This window comes from Amblyraja radiata, chromosome 1 (assembly GCF_010909765.2).
Source record: "Amblyraja radiata isolate CabotCenter1 chromosome 1, sAmbRad1.1.pri, whole genome shotgun sequence".
In the NCBI taxonomy this organism is placed as follows: Eukaryota; Metazoa; Chordata; class Chondrichthyes; order Rajiformes; family Rajidae; genus Amblyraja; species Amblyraja radiata.
Window position 1 is genome coordinate 162,080,803 of NC_045956.1, and position 26,622 is coordinate 162,107,424.

The 26,622-nt window shown below is 45.1% G+C and overlaps 1 protein-coding gene and 1 long non-coding RNA gene across 2 annotated transcripts in view; one reads left to right on the top strand and one right to left on the bottom strand.

Annotated features, from left to right (window-relative positions):
* Positions 1-26,622, top strand: part of pstpip2 (proline-serine-threonine phosphatase interacting protein 2) — a 113,108-nt gene that overhangs the window by 44,235 nt on the left and 42,251 nt on the right. Inside the window, exons 3-5 of the mRNA XM_033034370.1 lie at positions 8,657-8,731; positions 10,940-10,974; positions 15,622-15,728. Of these exons, the coding sequence (XP_032890261.1) occupies positions 8,657-8,731; positions 10,940-10,974; positions 15,622-15,728 (217 nt within the window). The remainder of the gene's footprint in view (positions 1-8,656; positions 8,732-10,939; positions 10,975-15,621; positions 15,729-26,622) is intronic.
* Positions 1,157-24,831, bottom strand: LOC116981367. Its single transcript, XR_004414220.1, has 3 exons — positions 24,682-24,831; positions 11,613-11,616; positions 1,157-1,192 (listed from the first exon to the last, which is right to left on the bottom strand). It is a non-coding gene; the product is annotated as an uncharacterized LOC116981367 (long non-coding RNA).

The following is a 26,622-nucleotide window of genomic DNA, read 5'->3' on the forward strand; positions in this document are numbered from 1 at the left end:
CCTTCTGCAGTTGTACAGAGCCCTAGTGAGACCACACCTGGGGTATTGTGTGCAGTTTTGGTCCCCTAATTTGCGGAAGGACATTCTTGCTATTGAGGGAGTACAGCGTAGGTTTACAAGGTTAATTCCCGGGATGGCGGGACTATCATATGCTGAGAGAATATGAGAGAGAGAGGTTGGGCTTCTACATTCTGGAGTTTAGAAGGAAGAGAGGGAATCTTATTGAAACATGTAAGATTGTTAAGGTATAAGACGCTAGAGGCAGGAAACATGTTCCCGATGTTGGGGGAGTCCAGAACCAGGGGCCACAGTTTAAGAATAGGGGTAAGCCATTTATAACGGAGACGAGGAAATACTTTTTCTCACAGAGAGTTGTGCGTCTGTGGAATTCTCTGCCTCAGAGGGCGGTGGTGGCAGGTTCTCTGGATGCTTTCCAGAGAGAGCTAGATAGGGCTCGTAAAGATAGCGGAGTCAGGGGATATGGGGAGAAGGCAGGTACGGGGTACTGATTGGGGATGATCAGCCATCATCACATTGAATGGCGGTGTTGGCTCGAAGGGCCGAATGGCCTCCTCCTGCACCTATTGTCTATTGTCTATTCCTGACCTCAGGTGCTGTCTGCGTGGAGTTTGCACCACATTTCCTCTGTGTGCTCTGGTTTCATAGAAACATAGAAAATAGGTGCAGGAGCAGGCCAATCAGCCCTTGGACCCAGCACCGCCATTCAATATGATCATGGCTGATCATCCAAAATCAGAACCCCGTTCCTGCTTTTTTCCACATTTCCCTTGATTCCCTAAACCCGAAGAGCTAAATCTAAATCTCTCTTGAAAACATCCAGTGATTGGCCACCACTGCCTTCTGTGGCAGAGAATTCCCAGAGGTTCACAACTCTCTGGGTGAAAACATTTTTCCTTATCTCACTGTTAAGTGGTCTACCCCTTATTCTTAAACTGTGACTCTTGGTTCTGGACACTCCCAACATCAGGAAAAAAAATTCTGCATCTACCCTGTCCAATCCTCTAAGATGGTTATATGTTTCTAAAAGATTCCCTCTCATCCTAAATTCCAGCGAATACAAGCTCCATCGACCTATTCTTTCATCATTGTGGATTGTCAGCCATGATCACATTAAATGGCAGTGCTGGCTCGAAGGGCCGAATGGCCTACTCCTGCACTTATTGTCTATTGTCTATCATACGTCAGTCCCGCCATCCTGGGAATTAACCTGGTGATCCTACGCTGCACTCCCTCAATAGCAATAATGTCCTTCCTCTAATTAGGAGACCAAAATTATACACAATACTCCAGGTGCGTCTCACCAGGGCCCTGTACAACTGCAGTAGGCCCTCCTTGCTCCTAAACTCAAATCCTCTCGCAATTAAGGCCAACATGCCATTGGTTTTCTTTACTGCCTGCTGTACCTGCATGCTTACTTTCAGTGACTGATGTACAAGCACACCCAGGTCTCGTTGCACCTCCCCTTTTCCTAATCTGACACCATTCAGATAATAATCTGCCTTCCTGTTCTTGCCATCAAAGTGGATAACCTCGCATTTATCCAAATTATACTGCATCTGCCATGCTTCTGTCCACTCACCCAACCTATCCAAGTCACCCTTCAGCCTCATAGGATCCTCCTCGCAGCTCACACTGCCACCCAGCTTTGTGTCATTCACAAACTTAGAGATGTTACATTTAATTCCCTCGTCTAATCTTATTGTAAACAACTGAGGTCCCAGCAGTGAGCCTTGCGGCACCCCACTAGTCACTGCCTGCCATTCTGAAAATAACCCGTTAATTCCTACTCTTTGCCTCCTTTCTGCCAACCAGTTCTCTATCCATGTCAATACCCTACCTCCAACACAATATGCTCTAATTTTGCACACTAATCTCTTGTGTGGGACCTTATCAAAGGCTTTTTGAAAGTCCAAATACACCATATCCACTGGCTCTCCCTTATCCATTCTATTTGTTACATCCTCAAAAAATTCCAAAAGATTAGTCAAGCATGATTTCCCCTTCATAAATCCATGCTGACTTTGACCGATCCTGTTTCTGCTTTCCAAATGCGCTGCTATAGCATCTTTAATAATCAACTCCAGCATCTTCCCCATTATGGATGTAAGGCTAACTGGTCTATAATTCCCCATTTTCTCTCTCTTCCCCCCATTCTTAAAAAGTGGAGTTGCATTGGTTAACCTCCAGTCCACAGGAACTGGTCCATAGTCGAGAGGACATTGAGAAATGATCACCAATGCATCCACGATTTCTAGCACAACCTCCTTGAGTACTCTGCAATGCTGGCTATCAGGCCCTGGTGAGTTATCTGCCTTCAGTCCATTTTCTGACTAATGTGGATTCCCTTCAGTTCCTCCCTCCCACTAAATCCTCGGCCCCCTGGTATTTCCAGGAGATTGTTTGTGTTTTCCTTCGCGAACACAGAACCAAAGTACTAATTTAACTGCTCTGCGATTTCCTTGTTTCCCGTTATAAATTCACCTGTCTCTGACTGTAAGGGACCTACATTCATCTTCACTTGTCCTCCCACATACCAAAGATGGGCGGGTTTGTAGGTTAATCGGCCCTGGTGTGTTAGTGGGATAACTAGTATAATTGGACGGTTGACGTGGGCTGGAGGGCCTGTTTCACTGCTGCATCTTTAAACTAAATTTCCAACATGGATAACCTCATATCTTCCTTTGTTATACTCCATCTACAAATTCTTCCCCACTGGCTGAGCCTGTCAAAACTTATTTGCAAGTCACTAATCCTCTTTTCACATCTTGTTAACCGGCCTATCTTTGCATCGTCACATTGGCTACCTGACATTTGGGCACGTCCCCAATCTCAGATGCTGACCGGCATGATGAATGTTTCTGGCTTTGATTGTTCATGAACATAATTTTGCTGAATCGGAATTAATTAACAGTGCGGCCAGATCATAGATAATGATTTTGATGGTGTAATGTTTGGTAATGTTAAAGATTATGTTGGACTTACTAAATAGACTCAAAAGCAGTGAACTAAGTCACATTATGCCCGAGGAACCCTCTGCTTGTAACTATGTATGGTTTTAATAATTATAAAATCTATAAAATAATTATATTGTATATAAAATCATGAGAGGAATGGATCGGGTAGATGCACAGTCTCTTGCCCAGAATAGGGGAATCGAGGACCAGAAGACATAGGTTTAAGGTGAAGGGGAAAAGATTTAATAGGAATGTGAGGGGTAACTTTTTCCACAGGTGGGTGTATGGAACAAGTTGCCAGAAGAGGTAGTTGAGGCTGGTACCATCACAACATTTAAAAAACAGAAAGATCCAGAACAAGAGGTCACAGTTTAAGGATAAGGGGGAAATCTTTTAGGACCCAGATGAGAAAAACATTTTTCACACAGAGAGTGGTGAATCTCTGGAATTCTCTGCCACAGAAGGTAGTTGAGGCCAGTTAATTGGCTATATTTAAGAGGGAGTTAGATGTGGCCCTTGTGGCTAAAGGTATCAGGGGGTATGAAGGCAGGTACATGATTCCGAGTTGGATGATCAGCCATGATCATATTGAATGGCGGTGAAGGCTCGAAGAGCTGAATGGCCTACTCCTGCACCTATTTTCTATGTTTCTTTGTTTCTATACATGGATATGACAAGTTTGGAGGGATATGGGCCAAATGCAAGCAGATGGGACTAGTGTAGATGGGACATGTTGGCCGGTGTGGGCAAGTTGGGCCGAAGGGCCTGTTTCCACACTATCACTCTATGACTATAATTAAATTAACATTTGCTAACGAAGCATTTGCATCTTTCTAACAGGCAGGCAATCTGGCCTCAAGGTCAGTGTGACTTTCAGTTGCAGCTTTGACAGCCTTTCATTTGCACCAAAGATTAACAGGTAGTCAAAAAGAAACTTCATGACTACTCAAAGCGTTCAGCCATAGCAGTTAGCCAAGTGATAGAAGGATTATCCATACTCTGCACAAAACCCAGACAAGTTTCTCTTCTGTATTTCTTGCAGATTTAGCATCACTTTAGTTTGACTTATGTTCTTCGTCAATGTCCTTTCCTCCCTCGAGATACCGTGTAGAAGGAAAGAGGAATTGTATTCATCTGACAACTGCACAGTCCCCTCTGCTGGGGCTGCTGGTTTCAATGCCATTGTCACATGCGATACGATATGACCGAACGTTATTTATCCCAGGAGGGAAATTTATTCTGCCAACAGTCAAAAAACACAAGGTACATGAAACATGAAATTAAAGTGACGAGTGGAAAGGATTGGGGTTTTCCCTCAGGTATTCTAGTGTTTTGTTCCCTCCCCCCACCCACCTCTCTCCCCCCACATCCCAAAGATGTTGCCAGGACTAGAGGGTATGAGCTTTCGGGAGAGGTTGAGTAGGCTGGGTCTCTATTCCTTGGAGCGCAGGAGGTTGAGGGGTGATCTTATAGAGGTGTATAAGATCATGAGAGGAATAGATCGGGTGGATGCACAGAGTCTATTGCCCAGAGTAGGCGAATCGAGGACCAGAGGACACAGTTTCAAGATGAAGGGGAAAAGATTTAATAGGAATCCAAGGAGTAACATTTTCACACAAAGGGTGGTGGGTGTATTGAACAAGATTCCAGAGGAGGTAGTTGAGGCAGGGACTATCCCAACATTTAAGAAACAGTTAAGGGCCTGTCCCACGAGCATGCGACCTGCATGCGGCAAGCGCGACCAAACCGGAAGCGGGGGCCGCGCGGAGGTCGAGTGATCCCCGTACAGGGCCGGTCCCACCAGCATACGCCTGCATGCGGCGAGCGCGACCAAACCAGAAGCGGGGACCGCACGGAGGTCGAGTGAGTGACGTGAAGTTCGAGCGAAGTCCGCGGAAAGTTCGTGTGTGACGTATGGCGTCAAGACGCTGCGTACGGCATCGAGATGCTGCGCACGCCCGTCGAGGTGGTGCATACGGTGTCGAGGCGGCTGTGGGCCGGTAGGCCATTGCCGCGCGGAATTTTTGAACACGGTCAGTTTTTCGGACCCCGCGCGATGTCGTGACCAGCTCCGCACAACTCCATACGGCTCCAGCGATCGAAGTGGGACTGGCCCCGCGAGGCCGTACGGCTCAAGCGACCACGTTAGGTCGCGCTTGCCGCATGCAGGCGCATGCTCGTGGAACAGGCCCTTTAGACATGTACATGTATAGGACAGGTTTGGAGCGCTATGGACCAAGTGCAGGCAGGTGGGACTAGTGTAGCTGGGACAGTGTGGGCAAGTTGGGCAGAATGGCCTGTTTCCACACTGTATCACTCTATGACTGTGTCAATAACCCCTGGTGTAGGTGGGAGAGGTAGATGGGAATATAAAAGAGAGTAGGTCATGGGGAAAGTGTGTATACCCGATGGTCTGAATGACCTTTCTCTATGCTATCAGAAAATGGGAGAATATAATTTAATAAGATGTGAAGTGATCAGTCAGCAGCCTGCAAGAGGTCATGGGCTTTGCTTTCATTTTTTAAAGAAACTTCTGACTTTTGGTATCAAATTCACAAATGTTTTAAAGACACTTCCTGATGAGCAATCTCATTTCCGTATGATAAATTACATCGCCACGTTTACCAGTAATCCCTTCCAAACATATTTATATTTAATAGCATTTGTATCCATGAGACTTAATGAAATTGACCATAATATTTAAAAAGTGGTGATTGTATTCATGCCTAGTATTATCTGATTTGACTGGACACACACAAACAAAAAAGGCGTCACTCTTTCTTGGTACATGTGATAATAATAAACTAATATCAATAGGATTCTCTGCATTCTTGACTTCTGAAGTAATAGAATTCAGATTTAATATAACCAATATATAATTGGAAGGCCTGGATAGATTGGATGAGGAGAGGGTGTTTCCACTAGTGGGGGAGTCTAGGTCCAGAGGTCATAGCTTTAGCATAAAAGGACGTACCGATAGAAAGGAGATGAGGAGACATTTCTTTAGCCAGCGGCTGGTGAATCTGTGACATTTGTTGCCACAGATGGCTGTGGTGGCCAAGTCATAGGGAAGTTTTACAGCAGAGATTGATAGGTTCTTGATTAGTAAGGGTGTCAAAGGTTACGGGGAGAAGGCAGGAGAATGAGGTTGAAAAGGAAAGATAGAACGGTGATTGAATGGTGGGGTAGGTCCGATGGGTCGAAAGTCCAAAATATGCACCTATGTCTTATGAACTTACCTGTAATCTTCATATCTAAATGTAGCTTTTTACACGTTATATCTATGTGTATTGTGTTCACAGGATTGTTATGCTATTGCAAGTTAAATTTTATTGTTCCGTAGTCGGTACATATGACATTTAAACACTCTCGAGTCTTGACTACTATTTCATTAATGTATTTGCGTGAAAACTAATGCTGCTGATGACATCATATTAATTTTACTCAATTCATGGCTATTTCAATTAGCTCTCAGTTCACTAGCTTTGGTGTTGCTATTAACTGCACCAGACTCGTTCTCCAAGCACTCCAGGTCTTATTGTGATCCGACTCTGAAACTGAATAGTACCAGCAGCAAAGGGTTTCATTTACTTTGACAGTTCGGTGATGTGGAGGGTAAAGGGCCTGTCCCACCAGCATGCGACTGCATGCGGCAAGCGCGGCCAAATGTGGTGGCTTGAGGCGTACGGCCTCGCGGGGCCGGTCCCACTTCCAACCGCAGAGCCGTATGGAGCTGGTCCCGACATCATGCTCACCACTCAGCTGGGCAGGAGGCGGGCCAACTGAATTTGGACGTCGCACGGCGTCGAGCGGTTACGTCATCACGCAACGCCATGCGCTAGGCGTACGCCATCAAGATGCTGCGTACGGCGTCGAGACGCTGCGTACGCCCATCGAGGCGCTGCGTACGGCCTCAATGCATTGCAGGCCAACAGGCCGTTGCCGCGCGGGATTTTTGGACAGTGTCAGTTTTTCGGAGCCCGCACGATGTCCGAACTAGCCCCGCACAACTCCATACGGCTCCGTCGATTGAAGTGGGACCGGCCCCACGAGGCCGTACGGCTCAAGCGACAACGTTAGGTCACGCTCGCTGCATGGAGTCGCATGCTCGTGGGACAGGCCCTTTAGACATGATGGAGAATGTGATGCAGTTCACGGGGCCAAATCTTTTCTATCAACACCGGTTTGCAGATAATTGGTAAGACAATCAACAATGTGGTGATGGTTTTGTTTTAAGAGCAGTTAATTGTCATGAATGAGTAAATATTACCAAAATGGCAGCAGAGCCTAAAACAGCAACGGGACTTGAACTAATTAGAAAGCTAATTTGGAGAAGCAGCATGGAAATGGGCCCTTTGGCCCACTGAGTCCACGCTAGTTATCCCACTTCCTCACCAACTGTCTGCACACTAGGGGCAATTTACAGAGGCCAATTAACCTACAAACGCACATGTCTTTGGGATGTGGAAACATCCGGAGCAAACCCATGCGGTCGCAGGGAAAACATGCAAACTCCACACAGACAGCACCAGAGGTCAGGATCGAACCCGGGTCTGTGGCGCTGTGAGGCAGCAGCTCAAACAGCTATGCCGCTGTGCTGCCGTTCAAAAATGGCATCTTTCAAAATGCTATCGGAGGTCTGGCTTAATGTCCGACACGTTGGGAGGAGGTTTCTTCTGTGCACTCACTGTCCATCTTTCCTGGTTGCACTGTGTAATCGGCCCGCCCATTCACAGTGCAAGGTTGGGGTTGCTAAGTAGTCACATTTATAAGAAGCGACATGATTGTTAATTTTTTTTTAAAGTAGGTAAACAGACCGTAAACCTACCTGGTTGAGCCTGGAAAATAGTCATAAATTATACCATTGATACTGAGCTGCATACAGCAAACTCAATTGCAGCCAATTTCACCTGCATGTCTAATCCTTTTGAAGTAAATATGAAAATCCCCTGCACCTTTTGTTTATAATATATGCGCATAAATATTTGGTATTGACCTAGCATTGCTTTGGAAAGACAAGAGTGCAGATGGTTGTTTGATCCACTGGCTTTTTGGACCCATCAGTAGTCGTTAGGAATGCCTAACTATGTGCATTGGGATTCTGTCTGCCTTATTGGGCACTAATGCCAAATCTCCTTTTATCTCTATGCTTCGTTGTCACCTTCTCTTGGCTAATAATCATCTATTCTACTTTTTCCTTGGTCCCATCCCCTTTGATGTCCCATTTTTACGTCTTACACTTCCTTATCTCAGTCTCCCTCTCCCCGACTCTCAGTCTGAAGAAGGGTCTCAACCCAAAACATCACCCATTCCTTCTATCCAGAGATGCTGCCAGTCGCGCTGAGTTACTCCAGCATTTTGTGTCAATCTTCGGTACAATAATACCCTTTGGCGTAATTCGTCTTCCCCTGCCTCCTCGGGAATTATGGGTGTTGTAGTTTGATATATGACACTGGAGTACTCACTTAGATATTGTGAATATCACTTCTTCACCGAGAGATGGGCATCCATTGCATGTGGCTATTGAGAAGTTCCACATGCTCTTGTCTGGTGGGATCCAAGGCTGTGGTTAGTTTTTGGGTGTTTTTGTGTTTATTTGCTCGGTATAATCCTCAAAAGGTGTATCTAGTGACTAATTATTACCACTGTCCATGATGTAATGCTGCATTTCTGTCAACCAGGATATCCATCGAGGAGAGGTACGGGAAGGATTTGGTTTCGTTGTCGAAGAAAGTGTGTGGTCAGAATGAACTGAAGTAAGTTTTGTGAGCATTTTCTGAGGTGAATTTTTCTCAAAATGTTACAATATTCAGTCATGAGAAAATCGGAGCTGAGCACAGAGTCAACGCTGAGCACCTCGGCTGGAAGCAGCACTTTACTCATAGTTCCATGTTTCTGAGAAACATTTGGTCATGAAAGAAATAAAACTCACCACCAGACCTAGCAGCAGATACAGTATGACACCCCTTCATTGCCTCTGTACCTTTTGTTTCATCTCCAGCTTCCAGAATGTATTAAATATTTATAGAACTTGATAACTCTCTCGATCTTGGATGTGAACAATACTAGCATATTACTCTTTGGGATAGACCTAGACTTGCTTTGAAAAGCCAAGAATTCAGTCGCTTTTTGAATGTTTTTCCACTGGTGTTTTAGACCCTTCAGTTGGTGTTGAGAATGCCTTAACCATGTGTGTCCCTTCCCACCCAAACCACACCCTCCCCAGGTACTCTCCGCTGCAACCGCAGGAGATGCAACACCTGTCGCTTTACTTCCCCCCTCGACTCCATCCAAGGACCGCGATAGTCTTTTCAGGGGAGGCAGAGGTTCACTTGCACCTCCTCCAACCTAATCTACTGTATCCTCTGTTCCAGGTGTCAGTTTCTGTACATCGGTGAGACCAAGCACAGGCTCGGCGATCGTTTCGCTGAACACCTCCGCTCAGTCCGTCTTAACCTACCTGATCTCCCGGTTGCTCAGCACTTTAGCTCCCCCTCCCCCTCCCCCTCCCATTCCCAATCTGACCTTCCTGTCCTGGGCCTCATCCATTGTCAGAGTGAGGCCCAGTGCAAATTGGAGGAACAGCACCTCATATTTCACTTGGGCAGCTTACACCCCAGCGGTATGAACATTGACTTCTCTAACTTCAAATAGCCCTTGCTTTCCCTCTCTCTCCATCCCCTCCCTCTTCCCAGCTCTCACACCCATCTTACTGCCTCCGACTACATTCTATCTCTGTCCCGCCCACTCCCTTGACATCAGTCAGAAGAAGGGTCTCGACCCGAAACGTCACCCATTCCTTCTCTCCAGAGATGCTGCCTGAGTTACTCCAGCATATTGTGCCTACCTTCCATTTAAACCAGCAACTGCAGTTCTTTTCTACACATTCTGTTGGCCTTATTGGGTACTGATGCCGAATTCCCTTTCTCCAGGGGCACAATAATATTGTATTTCTTCCTCCCCTGCGTTCTCGGGAATTATGGGTGTTGGATTTCATTAATGCCACTGGAGTAGTCTCTTAGAGATTGTGAATGTCATTATTGCCGGTCACAAAACCAGCAGGGCAGCACCATGGCGCAGTGGTAGAGTTGCTGCCTTACAGCGCCAGAGTCCCGGGTTCGATACTGACTACGAGTGCTGTCTCTATGGAGTTTATAACGTTCTACCTGTAACTGCATGGGTTTTATCCAGCAGCTCCGGATTCCTCCCACACTCCTAAGACATATAGGTTTGTAGGTTAATTGGCTTTGGTAATATTGTAAATTGTCCCTAGTGAGTAGGATAGTGCTAGTGTACGGGGATTGCTGGTTGCTGCGAACTCGGTGGGCCAAAGTGCCTGATTCCGCGCTGTAACTCAAGTGCAAGGTAAAGTCTAAAACTACACTCAAGAAATCTAATAACTTTTTGAATTAAGTTTGGCAATGATTGTAATTTAAATGGAACTTTTTTCCTTTCTCCACCCCCTTCCTTGTCTGGCCTATACACGACCCAGACAATTAAATATAGTTGACTTAACTTTCTCTGGAGCAGTCAATGAACAGACAGTAAATTCCCAAAATAAAGTCTCATCTAGAGTGTACATATTTGAAACGCTTCTCGGTCACTGCATTTAAGAAGGGACTGCAGATGCTGGAAAATCGAAGGTACACAAAAATGCTGGAGAAACTCAGCGGGTGCAGCAGCATCTATGGAGCGAAGGAAATAGGCAACGTTTCGGCACGAAACGTTGCCTATTTCCTTCGCTCCATAGATGCTGCTGCACCCGCTGAGTTTCTCCAGCATTTTTGTGTACCTTAGGTCACTGCATTGTTCAGCTGGGGTTGGAAAGAAAGGCAGTGGAAACAAAATCTTAAGTACGAGACCTGTGCACATGAAGTGACTAAATGACTGACGTGACGATGGCTGACATGTCACGCACTCCAAGCTATTCACCTGATTTATTTATTTTTCCTCCCCAACTCTAGTACGCTGAAGAGGGCATTCGACGTCTTTAAACAACGTAAGTGTTAATCTTCTCTAAGCTGTGATTCAATATCCGGTCAGCACACACTAGTCTTTTGGCTTATTATTACTTGAAACTCCATCGAAGAGCTATACAAAATTCACCTTCACTATTTGGACCTACTTGGACATTGGTGTTTTCAGCAAAGATCTTTGGTTTTCAGGACCTAGAAGACCCACCGGAAGGTAAAATGCCCACTAACTTTATTCTTCTAACTTCTTAAAACTGTCTCCACTCCTTCTTCCCCCCCCCCCTTCTCTCCCCTTCCTCCTAACTATCTACTAAGTAGAATTTAGGGCGCTCGAGTCTGTTACTTGAATAAAGAGGCTGCTGTTCTTGCCAAAAGCCTGATCTTAGACTGTCAGCAACTGTGAGGTGATATGTTTTGGATTAGGAGACAAAATTAACAAACTTTGGACGGGGCAGGCTGGCTTTGGGATTCAGTGTACATTTGAAATCCCTACAAATCACTCCTATCATACAATTGCAGCCCTCATTTCTACAGGGGGGATTAATTAATAAATTTTATGTTGTATATAATAGATACAATATACAGTCGGGCAGCATCTACGCTCATTTCACAATGGTCAACTTGAGCTCCTGAGTGTTAACTATTTGAACTCCCCTTCCCACACTGACCTGCCTGTTCCCTGCTGCCATGGTGAAACTAAACACTATCTCGGAAAACGATAGTCACAATTTGTGTTGGGCCTCATTCTGACTAGCTGAAATTGGAGGAACAACACCTCATATTTCACGGGCAACTAATGCCCCGTCCCACTTAGGAAACCTGAACGGAAACCCCTAGTGACCTTGCGCCCCACCCAGGGTTTCCGTGAGTCGCCAGAGGTATTGGTCACTCGCCTGGAAAGCCTCGACCACAGAGCACGGCAAGTCCTTTAGAGAGCGTGGGAGGAAGGGGAGAGAAGGGGGGGGGGGGGGGGAAGAAGGAGTGGAGACAGTTTTAAGAAGTTAGAAGAATAAAGTTAGCGGGCATTTTACCTTCCGGCGGGTCTTCTAGGTCCTGAAAACCAAAGATCCTATAGGATCTTTGCTGAAAACTCCAATGGGCCAATCAAAATGGTCCCTCAGCGAAGGAGATGGCCTTCGACTGCCTGTAAGTAAATAGCAACCTCACTCCACTGGCTTCGACCAAACAGCAACCTATTTTTAGTCGAGGCCGGTTTTGAATTTGTTGAAATAATCGCAGGAACATAGAAGAAGCCTCGACTACGCGGAAACCACTTTCGACCATTAGGGAGAGTGACCAAAACCTCTGGGAACCTCACGGACACCTTGGGTGGGGCGCAAGGTCACCAGAGGATTCCGTTCAGGTTTCCTAAGTGGGACAGGGGCATTACAACCCAGCGGTATGAATATTGATTTTTCTAACTTCAAGTAACCCTCTCTCTCCTTCCCCCACGCTAGTTTTCCGATTAGTTTCATTGTCCTCCTGATTAAATATTACTGATCGAGTGCCTCTTAGTCACCTTCCCCTCGGCTAAGAATGTACCATTCTTCATTTCCTTGATTATTGCTCTTATGATCTGTGTTTTCACACCTTACCCTTCCATATCTCCATGTCTCAGTCTGAAGAAGGGTCCCAACCCGAAACGTCACCCATTCCTTCTCTCCAGAGATGCTGCCTGGCCTGCTGAGTTACTCCAGCATTTTATCTATCTTTGGTGTAAACCAGCGTCTACAGTTTCTTCCTCTAGAAAAACAGCAACTCATCAGGTAGCCTTTAAATAATTGGTGTGAACACTGAATTTTTCAATTTCAGATAACTCGCATATAATTACAGATATGTTTCTTCCTCTCTCAAAACGATGTCATTTGTTAAGGTATAATTGGTAGGTAAGATTAAAGTAAATCCAAAGGTTTTTTATACATTAAAAACAAGAGGATAACTAGGGAGAGGGTAGGACCACTCAAGATTATAGGAGGGGATTTGTGCTTGGAGTCAGAGGATGTAGGTGAAATGGCTAGAGGTCCATGACCTAGATGGAATGAGATTCATAAAGGAGAGGGGCATGGAGGAAGTGAGATCAGTGTGAGGTATACCAATATGCAAGGGCACTTTGAGGTCATACAGGAGGCGGTATTGCTCTCTTGCAAAACGTAAAGGTGGATAGATCCTCAGGGCCTTATAGGATTAATCCCACGTTGTTGGGAAAGGCAAGCGGAGATTGCTGAGGCCTTGATGAAGATTTCTGTATCCTCCCTAGCCAAAGGTGAGCTTCCGGAGAACTAAAGAGTAACTCGTGTTGCTCCTTTACTTATTAAGAGAATAGCGACAATCCAGAACATTGTAAGCCAGAATGAGTTGGAGGGAAACATCAGTTGGAGGGAAACTAATGGAGAGGATTCTTCGGGATAAGATTTACTCTCATGTGGAAGAGAATGGGTTAATTAGGGGAAATCAGCAATGCCGTTGTACGTGGCTTGGCTGAGTTTTCTGAGGTTGACAAAGGTGATTGATGAAGGTAGGGCAGGAAACGTTGACTACGTGAATTTGGTACGACATTTGACAAGGTCTTCATGTAGGCTGATCCAGAAGATTAAGTTTCAAAGGGTTCATGGTTTGGATTTGGAACTGGCTGAGTGGAGTAGTTAATGGGGTTTATTCTGGCTAGAGGTCCATGACCAGTCGTGTTCCACAGAAATTAGTGTTTGTGAAATATATAAATGATGAAAATGTGGTTAGGTTGGTTAGTAGGTTTGCAGATGATTTAGTAAAATTTTTTTTTTTAAATTGGTGGGGTTGTGAACAGTGAAGAATGCCGTCAAAGGATATGGGTTCATCACAGATATGGGCAGAGGAATGGCAGATAGAGTGTAATATGGGCAAGTGTGTGCTGTTACAATTTTGGAGGTCAAATGTAAGGGAAAAGTATGTAGTTACAGGCAGGACCCTTAACAGCAATGATGTAGAGACGGATCTTGGGGGTCCAAGTACACACCTCCCAGAAAGTAGCAACACCAGTAGATAGAGTGGTAAAGAAAACGTAAGAATATGATCATCATCATCATCATTACCGTTGAAAATATCAACGGGCACGGTGCCTCACAATGCTATGTACGACAGTGATCGCAACTTCTACTGAAGTGTGGATGGCCATTGATCACTAGGAGCTCATCCACCCTTTGACAGATCTTGTTTTTGGTCCTGCTGGGGGTCCACAGCCACCTCCTCACCTGGCAAACCAGGTGGGGGAGACTTTTTAGTCGCTGACTATGCGACCATGGAGCAGGTAGCACGGGATTACATGGTACCCGGGGCGGGGGGGAACTCCCCCAGACCTGACCTATGAAGCTTATGACACTTATGATAATCTTATGTTGGGCACAGACATCCTGGGCCAAAAGGCCTGTTCCAGTTTTATGTTGTTATCTAGTTCCATTCTCCACCTTCCCTCCCTCCTTAGCAGACTCCAGCATTTGCAGTCATAAAGTTACAGAGCCCTATGCAGTCGCTACTTATCACCTGCCTGTTGTGGTCTATCACCTGCCAACCTCTGCCTCGCCCTTCCCTATCTCCTCTTTTTGCTGCCGATATCCTCTTTACACTCTCCATCCCAGTGTCGGGCCTCCACATGAAACATCAACAGTCCCTGTCAACTGGTGCTGCCTGACCTGCCGAATTCCTCCAACGGTATGTTTTTATAGGTACACAAAAATGCTGGAGAAACTCAGCGGGTGCAGCAGCATCTATGGAGCGAAGGAAATAGGTAACGTTTCGGGCTCAAACCCTTCTTCAGACTGAAAGCCCAAAACGTTACCTATTTCCTTCACTCCATAGATGCTGCTGCACCCGCTGAGTTTCTCCAGCATTTTTGTGTACCATCGATTTTCCAGCATCTGCAGTTCCTTCTTGAACAACGGTATGTTTTTATATGCAGGGCAGATTTTCACCCTGAGGCATTGTTAGATTTTTACAGGGTGCAATATCTTTTTAAATGATACAAAACGATACGATACAACTTTATTTATCCCAGGAGGGTAATTGATCTGCCATAAAAACACGAAATACACGAAACATGAAATTAAAGTGATGAGTGGAAAGGATTGGGGTTGCACAAAGATTGTGGGAGGGGGAGGGGAATCAGTCTACCCCACGACAGCAGGGGGAGGAGTTGTACAGTTTGATAGCCACAGGGAAGAAGGATCTCCTGTGGTGTTCTGTCCTGCATCAGTTGCTGAAGGTGCTCCTCCGGATGGGGTGAGCTGTATTGTCCAGGATGCTCTACAGTTTGAGGATGACTACAGCTGGTGGCATTTTGCGCTATCATTTTCAAACATGCCATTCTGCCGTTATCACATTTAATTTCCTTTGGGATACTGGGCATGGAAAAATATTTTAATGCTGAAATAGTTTCTCGACCCGAAACGTCGACTGTCCGTTCCCTCCATGGATGTTGCCTGACCCAATGAATTACACCAACAGATAAACACAAAATGCTGGAGTAACTCAGTGGGCCAGGCAGCATCTCTAGAGAAAAAGGATTTGTGATATTTTGGGTCGAGACCCATCTTGGGACTGTTGTTGCACCAGTTACACCAACACTTTGCGTTTTTTTTCACCCCAGATTCCTTTGCTGTCCCTTCTGTCACAACAACCAATTGTGTTTCATTTTCTTGCAGAGATTGAGAATGTAGGGCTGTCACACATCCAGCTAGCAAGCAGTTTACGGGAAGAAATCAAAAAGCTGGAGGATTTCCGGGAAAAACAGAAGGATCAAAGGAAAAAGGTATGTTAGCCATGCTATCCCTTAAAATATTGTGTTGGTTTCTTTGGTGACATTTTATTATAAGATCATAAGTGAAAGGAGCAGAATTAGGTCATTCGGCCCATCAAGCTCCTCTGCTATTCAATCATGGCTGATCTATCTCTCCCTCCTAACCCCATTCTCCTGCCTTCTCCCCATAACCACTGACACTCGCACTAATCAAGAATCTATCTATTTCTGACTTAAATATATCCGCTGACTTTGCCTCCACAACCTTCTGTGGCAGAGAATTCCACAGATTCACCACCCTCTGACTAAAGAAATTCCTCCTCATCTCCTTCCTAAAAGATCGTCCTTAAATTCTGAGGCTCTAACCTCTAGTCCTAGACTCTCCCACTAGTGGAAACACCTCTCCACATCCACTCTATCCAAACCTTTCACTATTCTGTGCATTTCAATGAGGTCCCCTCTCATTTTTCTAAAGTCCAGCGAGTACAGGTCCAGTGTCATCAAACGCTCATTATCATTTACGAGTTTCCCATCCTCTTTGAGAATGGCCATTCTAGTGTTTCTCTGCCCTTTTAATCCAATTGTTGGTACGGCCACATTTGGAGTACTGTGTACACTTCTGGTTGGCATCCGTCCATCTGCAAGATGATGGTGCAGGTTTCACATCGTTTTGCTGTGGAGAGGGGAATGTTTCAGCTGTGGTTGCGTTTCCTGCTGTGGCTGACTAGGCCTTCCCTTGACAGGTACGGCCACATTTGGAGACTTGTGGCCACTGTGTACACTTCAGGTCGCCCTTTTAAGAAGGATGTTATTAAAGTGGAAAGATGGCAAAAAGGTTTAACGATGATGAGACTGAGATTAGAGGGTTTGTATTTTAAGGAGAGTTGGATAGTATAGGATGTTTTTCCCTGGAGTGTAGGGGGCTGAGGGGTGGCCTTGTAGAAGTTGATAAAAATCATGAGGGGCATAGATAAGGTGGTTTGCCACAGTCTTTTCCTCAGAGTCTAAAACTAGGAGTAACTTTTTTACACAAAGGGCAGTGGGTGTATGGAATGAGCTGCTAGAGGCAGTTGAGTTGGGGACTATTGCAATGTTTAAGAAACATTTAGACAGCTACATGGATAGGACAGATTTAGAGGGTTGTGGGCCAAATGCCGACAAGTGTAGATGGGACATATTGGTTGATGTGGTCAAGTTGGGCCAAAGGGCCTGTTTCTGTGCTGTGTGACTGACTATAAAGATGAAAGGGGAAAGATTTAAAAGGGTATTTTTGTGTGTGTGCCGAGATACAGTGAGAAACGTTGTTTTGCATGTTAACCAGTTAAATCATACAATGTCATGTAATCACGCCATAAACATGTGTAAAGAAAAAATACTTGAGTGTAAAATATCATGTTACAGCTGGAGAGAAAGTGCAGGTAAAAAAATGCAAGGGCTGCAACTTGGTAGGTTTAGCCTTGCACCCTTCGCTACTGTGGTGTCCATTCATTAGTCTGATAACAGTGGGGAAGTAGGTGTTCCTGAATCTGGTGGTGTGTGTGCCTTCAAATGTTTGTATCTTCTGCCTGATGAGCAATGGGAGAAGAGGGAATGATCGGGGTGTGAATGGTCCTTGGTTATGTTGGCTGCTTCCCCATGGCAGCATGAGGTGTAGATGGAGTCTGTAGGGAAGAGGCTGATTTGTGTGCTGGACATAACTCTCTGTAATTTCTTGCGGTCTTGGGCAGGAGCAGTTGCCAAACCAGGCTGCAACACACACTCATCGCATGCTTTGTACCTGGCTCGGACAAAACTCTGATTTTAATAACCCATTTTCTATTATTTGCACTTTATCAGTTTATTTATTCATGTGTGTATATATTTATATCATGGTATATGGACACACTTATCTGTTTTGTAGTAAATGCCTACTATGTTCTGTGTGCTGAAGCAAAGCAAGAATTTAATTGTCCTACACAGGGACACATGACAATAAATTCACTTGAACTTGAACTTGTACAAATAAAAGCATTGGGGTGTTTTCTTGGCCACTGCTTCAAGGTGGTTGGACCAGGACGAATTGCTGATGATATTTGGAGAGGATTCTTCAGGATAGGGTTTGGAAAATAATGGGTTAATTAGGTCCGGTCAGCATTGCTTTCTACACGGCAGGTCGTGTCTTACTAACGAGTTTATTTTAATGACGAAAGTGATCAATGTGGATGTTGGCTACATGGGTTTTAGTAAGTCACAGTGACTTGGTCATATGAATTCAGAACTGGCTTACTAATAGAAGACAGAGGGTTGTGGTGGAACGACAACGAGCTTGCTGGAGGTCTGTGACCAGTGGAGGTCTGCAAAGATCTGTGCTGGAACCCTGTTGTGTGTGATGTATGTAAATGACTTGAACATAAATTAAGATGGGTTGGTTCGTAAAATGCAGATGAAACTAAGATTACACGGGTCATGGACTGTGTGGAAGGCTGCGAAAGTATGCAATGGGATATAGATCAACCACAGAAATGGGCAGAGAAATGGCCGATGGAGTTTAATCGGAGCAAGTATGAGGAGTTGATTTTGGAATGTCGAATGTAAGTGGAAAATAGACAGTCAATGGCAATACTTTTAACAGCATTGATGTACAGAGTGATCTTGAGCTCGCTGGAAGTGACAGCAAAAGGAGATTGAATGACAAAGGAGGCGATTGGTGCTTGCCTTCATTGGTTGGGGTATTGTGTACAAGAGTCAGGAATTCGTGATGCAGCTTTATATAACTTTTGTTCAGCCACATTTGGAGTATTGCGTGCAGTTCTGGTCGCCTCGTTACAGGAAGGATGTGAAGGCTTTGAAGAGGGTGGAGAAGTGGTTGACCAGAATGAGGATTAGAGGGTGGCAGCTGCGAAGAGAGGTTGGACAGACTTGGATTGTTTTCTCTTGGAATGCCGGAGATTGTGGGGAGACCTGATAAAAGTAAATAAAATTTCGAGAGGCATCGATCGGGTAGACAGAACATTTTTCCCAGTGGGGAAATGTTAAATGCTAGAGAGCATAGCTTTAAGGTGAAAGGGACAAGGTATAAAGCCGATGTGTGCAGCAAGTTATATTTTTACAGTGTTGCGTGCCTGGAACCTGCTGCCATGGCGATGGTGGAGGCAGATATGATAGTGGCATTTAACAGTCTTTGTAGCTTTCGGCTTTGCAGCGAATGTAGGGATTTGGATCACGTGCAGGCAGATGAGATTCGTTAATCTTGGCATCATGGTAGGCACAGACATTGTGGCCTGAAGGGCCTGTTCCTGTTCTGTATTTTTCTATGTTCTATTTTCGCCTAAGAACATGAATCTCTTCACCACCACCATTGATGCTGACTGAGGAATGTAACTACCTCATTTACGACCTTTGTTTTGCTGACATTGATATTGTGTTATTAAGCTCCTTCCTGTACTCCATCTCTGTCTTGTTCGGGATCCGGCCTATTAGACCTTCAGCCCAGAGACATTAGGTTAGACAAACTGCGTACCAATGTCTGACTATGGCAGTGTGTAGGGGGTCACCTGAAATGAACGGAATTGGGAGTCAGTAAATATTGCAAATGTTCCACTGTGATATATGGTAAGTAAATATTGCAAATGCACCAAAATTCATACTTACAATTTTAAACACGACACTGAATGTAATGAATCTAAAGTACAGAACAAGTATCTTCAAACTATTTGCTGACCATGCCACAGATAAAACATCCTATGATGGCACAAATTGAGCCTGACAATAAACCACATTATTGAGTTTAATATTTTAAGCATACACTCACTGCATCACTACTGATATTGCAATTATGTCCATACTATAGGATGTCTGATACGGCTTTCCGTAGTTTTTCTTAAAGACGGGAGATGACTCTGTAAGCTTATCAAATTAAAGTCCATCCCTAAGATAAATCACCAACAAATAACAGAATATTCCAGCTTAAATTGTACTTGGGCCTATATAGCATTGTTTATTGCACAAATTCCACAGGGCTTTTATATGCACTTGCTGATACTGGATCCGAACCACGTGTCAGTCATTGTACCTCTAGGGGGCCATGTGCTCTGGGCATGGCATTGCCCCATGGCATTGGTTTAATGGAAATTATCAACTGAACTCCATAACTGAATCATGCATGATATCCCTGAATTATAATAGCAAACTATAATTATGCAACAAAGCAAAACAACTTACCTCAAACAGCCGTAAACAGTGATTCTTTACTGCAAAAACTTCCATCCAATCCGATGTTGATATATTGTTTGGATGCAGCTAAGGAGAGCTTGTCACCGCATTCAAATGGCCAAATATATAGAAAGCCAAATAGGACACTCCAACAGTTTATACCTACTATTAGCCTCTTGTCCCTCTTCTCATTGAAATTGGTTGTTGTGGAAATGGTCGATAAAGTGGTTAATTTTTTGACACGAGTCACTTTGTATTCACTAGCTGAAGGTTGTGATCATATAAAACTGGTTCAGCTCATATTTTTAATAGCTAAACTAGCCTACTTGGGCCCAAGGACTTTTTAGGGGGGGGGGGGGGTTCTGGTAAGGCCAAGGCAATGGGTTATCATTCTGGCATGGGTCATTTGGTATTTCCTAGGCCGTGATTGATCATCTAAACCTGATTTTAGCTGATACCTTTAATATCTAAGACTAGCCTAGATTGGCCCAAGGGCCCATTTAGGGGGTCTGGTGGGCCCCAATGCAGCAGATAATTGTTCTGTCATAGGTCGCTTTATATTCCCCAAGGTGTGGTAGATGATTTAAACTTGGTTTTAGCTGGTACCCACAATATCTAGGCTAGCCTAGTTGGACAGCAGGGTCTAGGGTGTCCATTTTTGGGGTGTCTGGTACCTGTAGTGCAGCCGACTATTTGTCTGGCGTAACCCATTTTGTACTCTACGAACTCAACTTGTTAATTTGCCATTATTTTTGAGTGGTACCTTGCCCGTCTATATGCTAGCCCATTTTTTGGCCCCTATGTGTGGGGTCTGGCGGGCCTTTTGCAGTGGGGAAAAATGTCTGCTGTTTGTGTTGTTGATATAGGCATGGCAGTGAGCACACATGGTAGCGGATTAAATTGGCACCTCACTCATCTATTTAGCACCCATTTTTTAGCTCCTTGGGGGGTCCCCCAGGTCTACACGCAGTGGGTGGTACCCGGCAGACTCCCAATTCCGTTCATATCAGGTGACCCCCTACACACTCCCATAATCAGACATTGGTACGTAGTTCGTCTAATCTAATGTCTCTGGGCTGAAGGTCTATATCCGGTGTTGTCATCTGCAAACCTGTAAATGCAGGAAGAGCAGAATTTGGCCGTGCTGTTGTGAGTTTATAAGGGGTGTGTCACAGGGCTGAGGGCACATCCTTGCAGGACACCAGCGTTGTGGACTATCATTACCCGAGGGGTTACTTTCGGCCAGAGGAAATGGTAGAGGCGGGTACAGTTACAACATTTCAAAGGCAATGCCGATGGGGACAGGAAAGGCATGAAGGGATATGGGCCATGTGCAAGCAAGTGCAAATGCTTAATTGACATAGAAACATAGAAAAATAGGTGCTGGAGTTGGCCATTCGGCCCTTCAATTCAGCACCTCCATTCAATATGATCATGATTGATCATCTAAAATCAGTACCCCGTTCCGGCTTTTATCCCCATATCCCTTGATTCCTTTAGCCCTCAGAGCTAAATCTAACCCTCTTGAAAACATCCAGTGAATTGGCCTCCACTGCCTTCTGTGGCAGAGAATTCCACAGATTCACAACTCTCTGGGTGAAAATGTTTTTCCTCATCTCAGTCCTAAATGGCCTTCCCCTTATTCTTAAACAACCTGGGCGGCATGGATGAGTTGGGCCGAAGGACCCGTTTCCATGCTGCTTAGCTCTATGACTATCACAGTCACTCTGACCTCCATAGACTTCTTCCCTTAGAGTCTGAAAGAGAGTCTTGACCCAAACATTTCACCTGTTCCTTTCTCCAGAGATGTTGGCTGACCCGCTGAGTTACTCCATCTTTTTATGTCGATGTTCCCTGACTAGTCAGGGTTCATGATGGCTTGAGTTTTTGTTCAGTTTCTGATATCTGTGTAAGTTGTTGATGGTATTTGATATTGAATAGAAACCCTGTCTTTAGATAGGTTTGCTTGCCTGAAGCAGTCTGTATCGAGGCAACAGTAACACAAACTAAGACACAGAGTGCTGGAGTAGCTGGGTGGGCCAGGCAGCATCTCAGGAGTACGTGGATAGGTGACGTTTTGGGTCGGGGCCCTTCTTCAATCACTCCTTATCCACTGCAATTGTTGCAGAACCTTCCACTCACTCTGCAACAATCACAACCTCTGCACTTCCTTGATTCTACTAGGAACACAAACGACTGGATTTCCACTGTAAAGAAAGGCACTTTCATATAATAATAATAATAATAATAATAATACATTTTATTTTCGGGCGCCTTTCAAATCTCAAGGTCACCTTACAAAGATTAAACAGAAGAGAAAAAAAACATATAGTCGGAGAAAAATAAATAATAAGGACATCATCAATACACAAATTAAAGATAGAAATCGCTCCAAAGACACAAAATCAAAAAATCAAAAAAAACACAATGTGAAGAGAGAGCAGCGGCAGCTAAAGCGCGCCAGCGTCCACTCTCTCTTCCGACAGCCATCTTGGACACAGACTAACAAAGTACCTTACACACAGAAAAATCATCCCCCCACAGTGGTAACAAAAGTCCAGTCCCCAACCCCAGTTCTCCCAAAAGTCAGGCCTATTAAGGCCACCACTGTTGCCTCAACGGAGGCGCGATGTTCCTGGCCGTTCTAGCCGGGTGGTCTTGCCCCAGCGTCGGGAGAGTCCTCACAGCGGCTGGGCCACCTGGAACGGCCGCTACCTAGCAGGGGATTGCCGGCTTCCGAAGCCGACAAGGACGCACCGAGTTGGAGCTCCCAGGCTCCCGATGTTAATGTCTGCGCCGCCCGCTCCGCTCCGCAGACCCGCAGCCCGGAGGTGTTGCTCTCGGCGGTCACAGCTCACGCTCCAGCGCGTCGATCCAGCGCGGCGACCCAGGCAAGGCATCGCCCGCTCCGCTCCACGATAGCGCTCCAGCGATGTGCCGCCACCGAAGTCGAGGTGCTGGGCGGTCCCCACCAGGAAACGGCGCTCCAAGCCCGCTGGTATGCCACGAGGACGGGTCGACGGGCAGCCCAGAGAAAAAGCTGGATCACCGACCAGGTAGGGACCTAGAAGTAAGGTTACCTCCTTCCCCCCACAATATGAAGTCCATTTCTCCGAAAAAACGACGAACAAAACTAACTAAAAACTGGAAAAAAAAAGAATTAAACGGACGGCTGCTGGTTAGCAGCCGTTCCCCAAGATGGCTCTTCCTCTTTCTGAAAACTGAAATATAACACTGAAGAACTCTTCCTGGAAGTCCCAGAGCATTTCACTGTACATGGAGCAACTTTCACTAAATAAACCCACAAAGAAAGGTCATAAGATCACAAGGAATAAGAGTAGAATTAGTCCATTCGGCCTATCAAGTCTACTCCGCCATTCAATCATGGCTGATCTATCTCTTTCTCTCTTAGAAACATAGAAATTGGGTGCAGGAGTAGGCCATTCGGCCCTTCGAGCCTGCACCGCCATTCAATATGATCATGGCTGATCATCCAACTCAGTATCCTGTACCTGCCTTCTCTCCATACCCCCTGACCCCTTTAGCCACAAGGGCCACATCTAACTCCCTCTTAAATATAGCCAATGAACTGGCCTGAACTACCTTCTGTGGCAGAGAATTCCAGAGATTCACCACTCTCTGTGTGAAAAATGTTTTTCTCATCTCAGTCCTATAAGATTTCCCCCTTATCCTTAAACTGTGACCCCTTGTTCTGGACTTCCCCAACATCGGGAACAATCTTCCCGCATCTAGCCTGTCCAACCGCTTAAGAATTTTGTAAGTTTCTATAAGATCCCCCCTCAATCTTCTAAATTCTAGCGAGTATTCTTGTCCCCATAACCTCTGACACCTGTACTAATCAAGAATCTATCTATCTCTGCCTTAAAATATCCACTGATGTGGCCTCCACAGCCTTCTGTGGCAAAGAATTCCACAGATTCACCACCCTCTGACTAAAGACATTTCTCCTCATCTCCTTCCTAAAAGAACGTCCTTTATTTCTGAGGCTATGACCACTAGTCCTAGACGCTACCACTAGTGGAAACATCCTCTCTACATCCACTCTATCCAAGCCTTTCATTATTCTGTACGTTTCAATGAGGTCCCCCCTCATTCTTCTAAACTCCAGTGAGTACAGGCCCAGTGCCGACAAATGCTACTCATTCCTGGGATCATTCTTGTAAACCTCCTCTGGACCCTCTCCAGAGCCAGCTCATCCTTACTCGGATATGGTGCCCAAAATTGCTCACAATATTAGCAGGGTTAACAGTATTAGCAGCATATAAAGCAGGGTTATAATGACTCAGTGCATTGTTTCTCAATGTTGTCAGGTATTACACATTGAGGACAAATATCACACAGAACAGCTGATGAAGCCCCCACATTCACATCCTTGCTCCCCTTTTGGCTTGAAACACCTACCTCTGCGCTTGTTCAAAGTGCTGCCATTGAATATTTATTGAGATTAATGGTGTGGCTTGGTTCAAACATACTATTTGACTCCCAGCTTGACAACATATTTTTCCTATAACATGGTGCTCAAAACTGAACACAATACTCTGTGGCCTCATCAACATCTTATACAACTGCAACATGACCTCCCAACTTCTATACTCAGTGATCTGACTGATGAAGGCCAAAGTGCCGAAAGCCTTTTTGACCACCTTATCTACCCACGATGCTGATTTCAAGCAACGATGTTCCTAGATCTCTCTGCTCTACAACACTCCCCAGAGTCCCACCATCCACTGTATAGGTCCTGCCCATGTTGGACATCCCAAAATGTCGCACCTCGCATTTCTCCGTATTAAATTCCAGTTAACCATTCCTCAGCCCACCTGGCCAATCGATCAAGATCCTGCTGCAATTTTTGACAACCATCTTCACTAACTACAAAACCACCTACTTTTGTGTCATCTACAAATTTGCTAATCATGCCAAGTTAATTCTTATCCAAATCATTGATATAGATGAAGATCAGCAATGGGCCCAGCACCAAACCCTGAGGCACACTACTAGTCACAGGCCTCCAGTCTGAAAAACAACCTTCCACCATCACCCTCTGCTTCCTTCCATGAAGCTAATTTTCTATCCATTCAGCTATCTCTCCTTGGATCCCGTGCGATCTAACCTTCTATAGCAGCCGACCATGTGGAACCTTGTTGAATGCCTTACTGAAAATCGATTAATACAACATCTCCTCATCAACCTTTTTGGTCGCATCATGAAAAAACTCAATCAGATTCATGAGACACGATCTCCCACGTACAAAACCACACTGACTATCCCTAATCAGCCCTTGTCCATCTAAATTCACGAATCCCTCCGAATACTCTCCCTCATTGGTGACCCTCGGACTATCTTTGATCGGACTTTATTGGCTTTATCTTGCACTAACTATCATATATCTGTACACTGTGAATGGCTCAATTGTAATCATGTATTGACTTTCTATGGCTGGTTAATAGGCAACAAAAGCTTTCTACTGTACTTCGGTACACGTGACAATAAACTAAACTGAACTGAAGTAACTTAAAAGGATACTTAAAGTTCGGCCCTCTAGCAGGAAAAATATTGGTGCTCATCTCTGTAATAAATGGGTGACCATTTATTTCTAACCAGCGACCCTTAATTCTAGATTTTCCTACAAAAGGCAAGCATCCTCTTCACATCCACCATGTCGGGGACCTTTACAACCTGCATGTTTTAATCAAGACTCCTCTGGCTCTTCTAAAGTCCAGCAGATGCAAGCCTGGTCTGTCAAACCTTTTGTCATGAGTCAACCCCTTCCATTCCAGTTATAATTCAGTAACGTTTCTCTGAACCACTTCTCATGTGTTCTCTGAACTGGTTCCCCAGCTTTCTTGGAACTACTTAGTTTTAGTTTAGTTTAGAGATACAGTGCGGAAACTGGCCTTTCGGTCCATCGAGTACGCACTGACCAGCGATCCCCGCACATTAACACTATCCGACACCAGGGACAATTTATAATTAAAAAAAAAAAAAGTTTTTATACCAAGCCAATTAACCTACAAACCTGTATGTCTTTGGAGTGTGGAAGGAAACCGAAGTTCTCGGAGAAAATCCACGCGGTCACGTGGAGAACGTACAAACTCCGTAAGGACAGCACCAGCAGTTGGGATCGAACATAGGTCTCTGGCGCTGTAAGCACAATAAGGCAGCAACTCTACCACTGTGCCGCCCTGCTGACAATACTTATAGCATTTTTACTTCAATAGGGGGACTAATAATGTAAATAGTATTTCAGATATGTCTCGCCTCCTTTGGTATTCAGTACATCCAGCAATAAATATCAGCTTTCTTAATTTAAAAATACTCTCAAAGTGCTGGAGTAACTCAGTGGGTCCGGCAGCACCTCTGGAGAGCATGGATGGGTGACGTTTGGCATCAGGACCCTTTTTCAGACTGATTGTGGGAGTGGGGATGTGGCGGGGGGAGAGAAAGCTGGAAGAGAGGAGGGGCAGCACAATGTGCGGCAAGCAATAGATGAAATGTGTAGGAAGGAACTGCAGATGCTGGTTTAAACAAGATAGACACAAAATGCTGGAGTAACTCAGCGGAACAGGCAGCATCTCTGGAGAGAAGGAATGGGTAATGTTTTGGGTCAAGAAGAGTCTGAAGGGTCTGGACCCGAAGTGTCACTCATTCCTTCTCACAAGAGGTACTGCCTTCCCCGCTCACTTACTCCAGCATT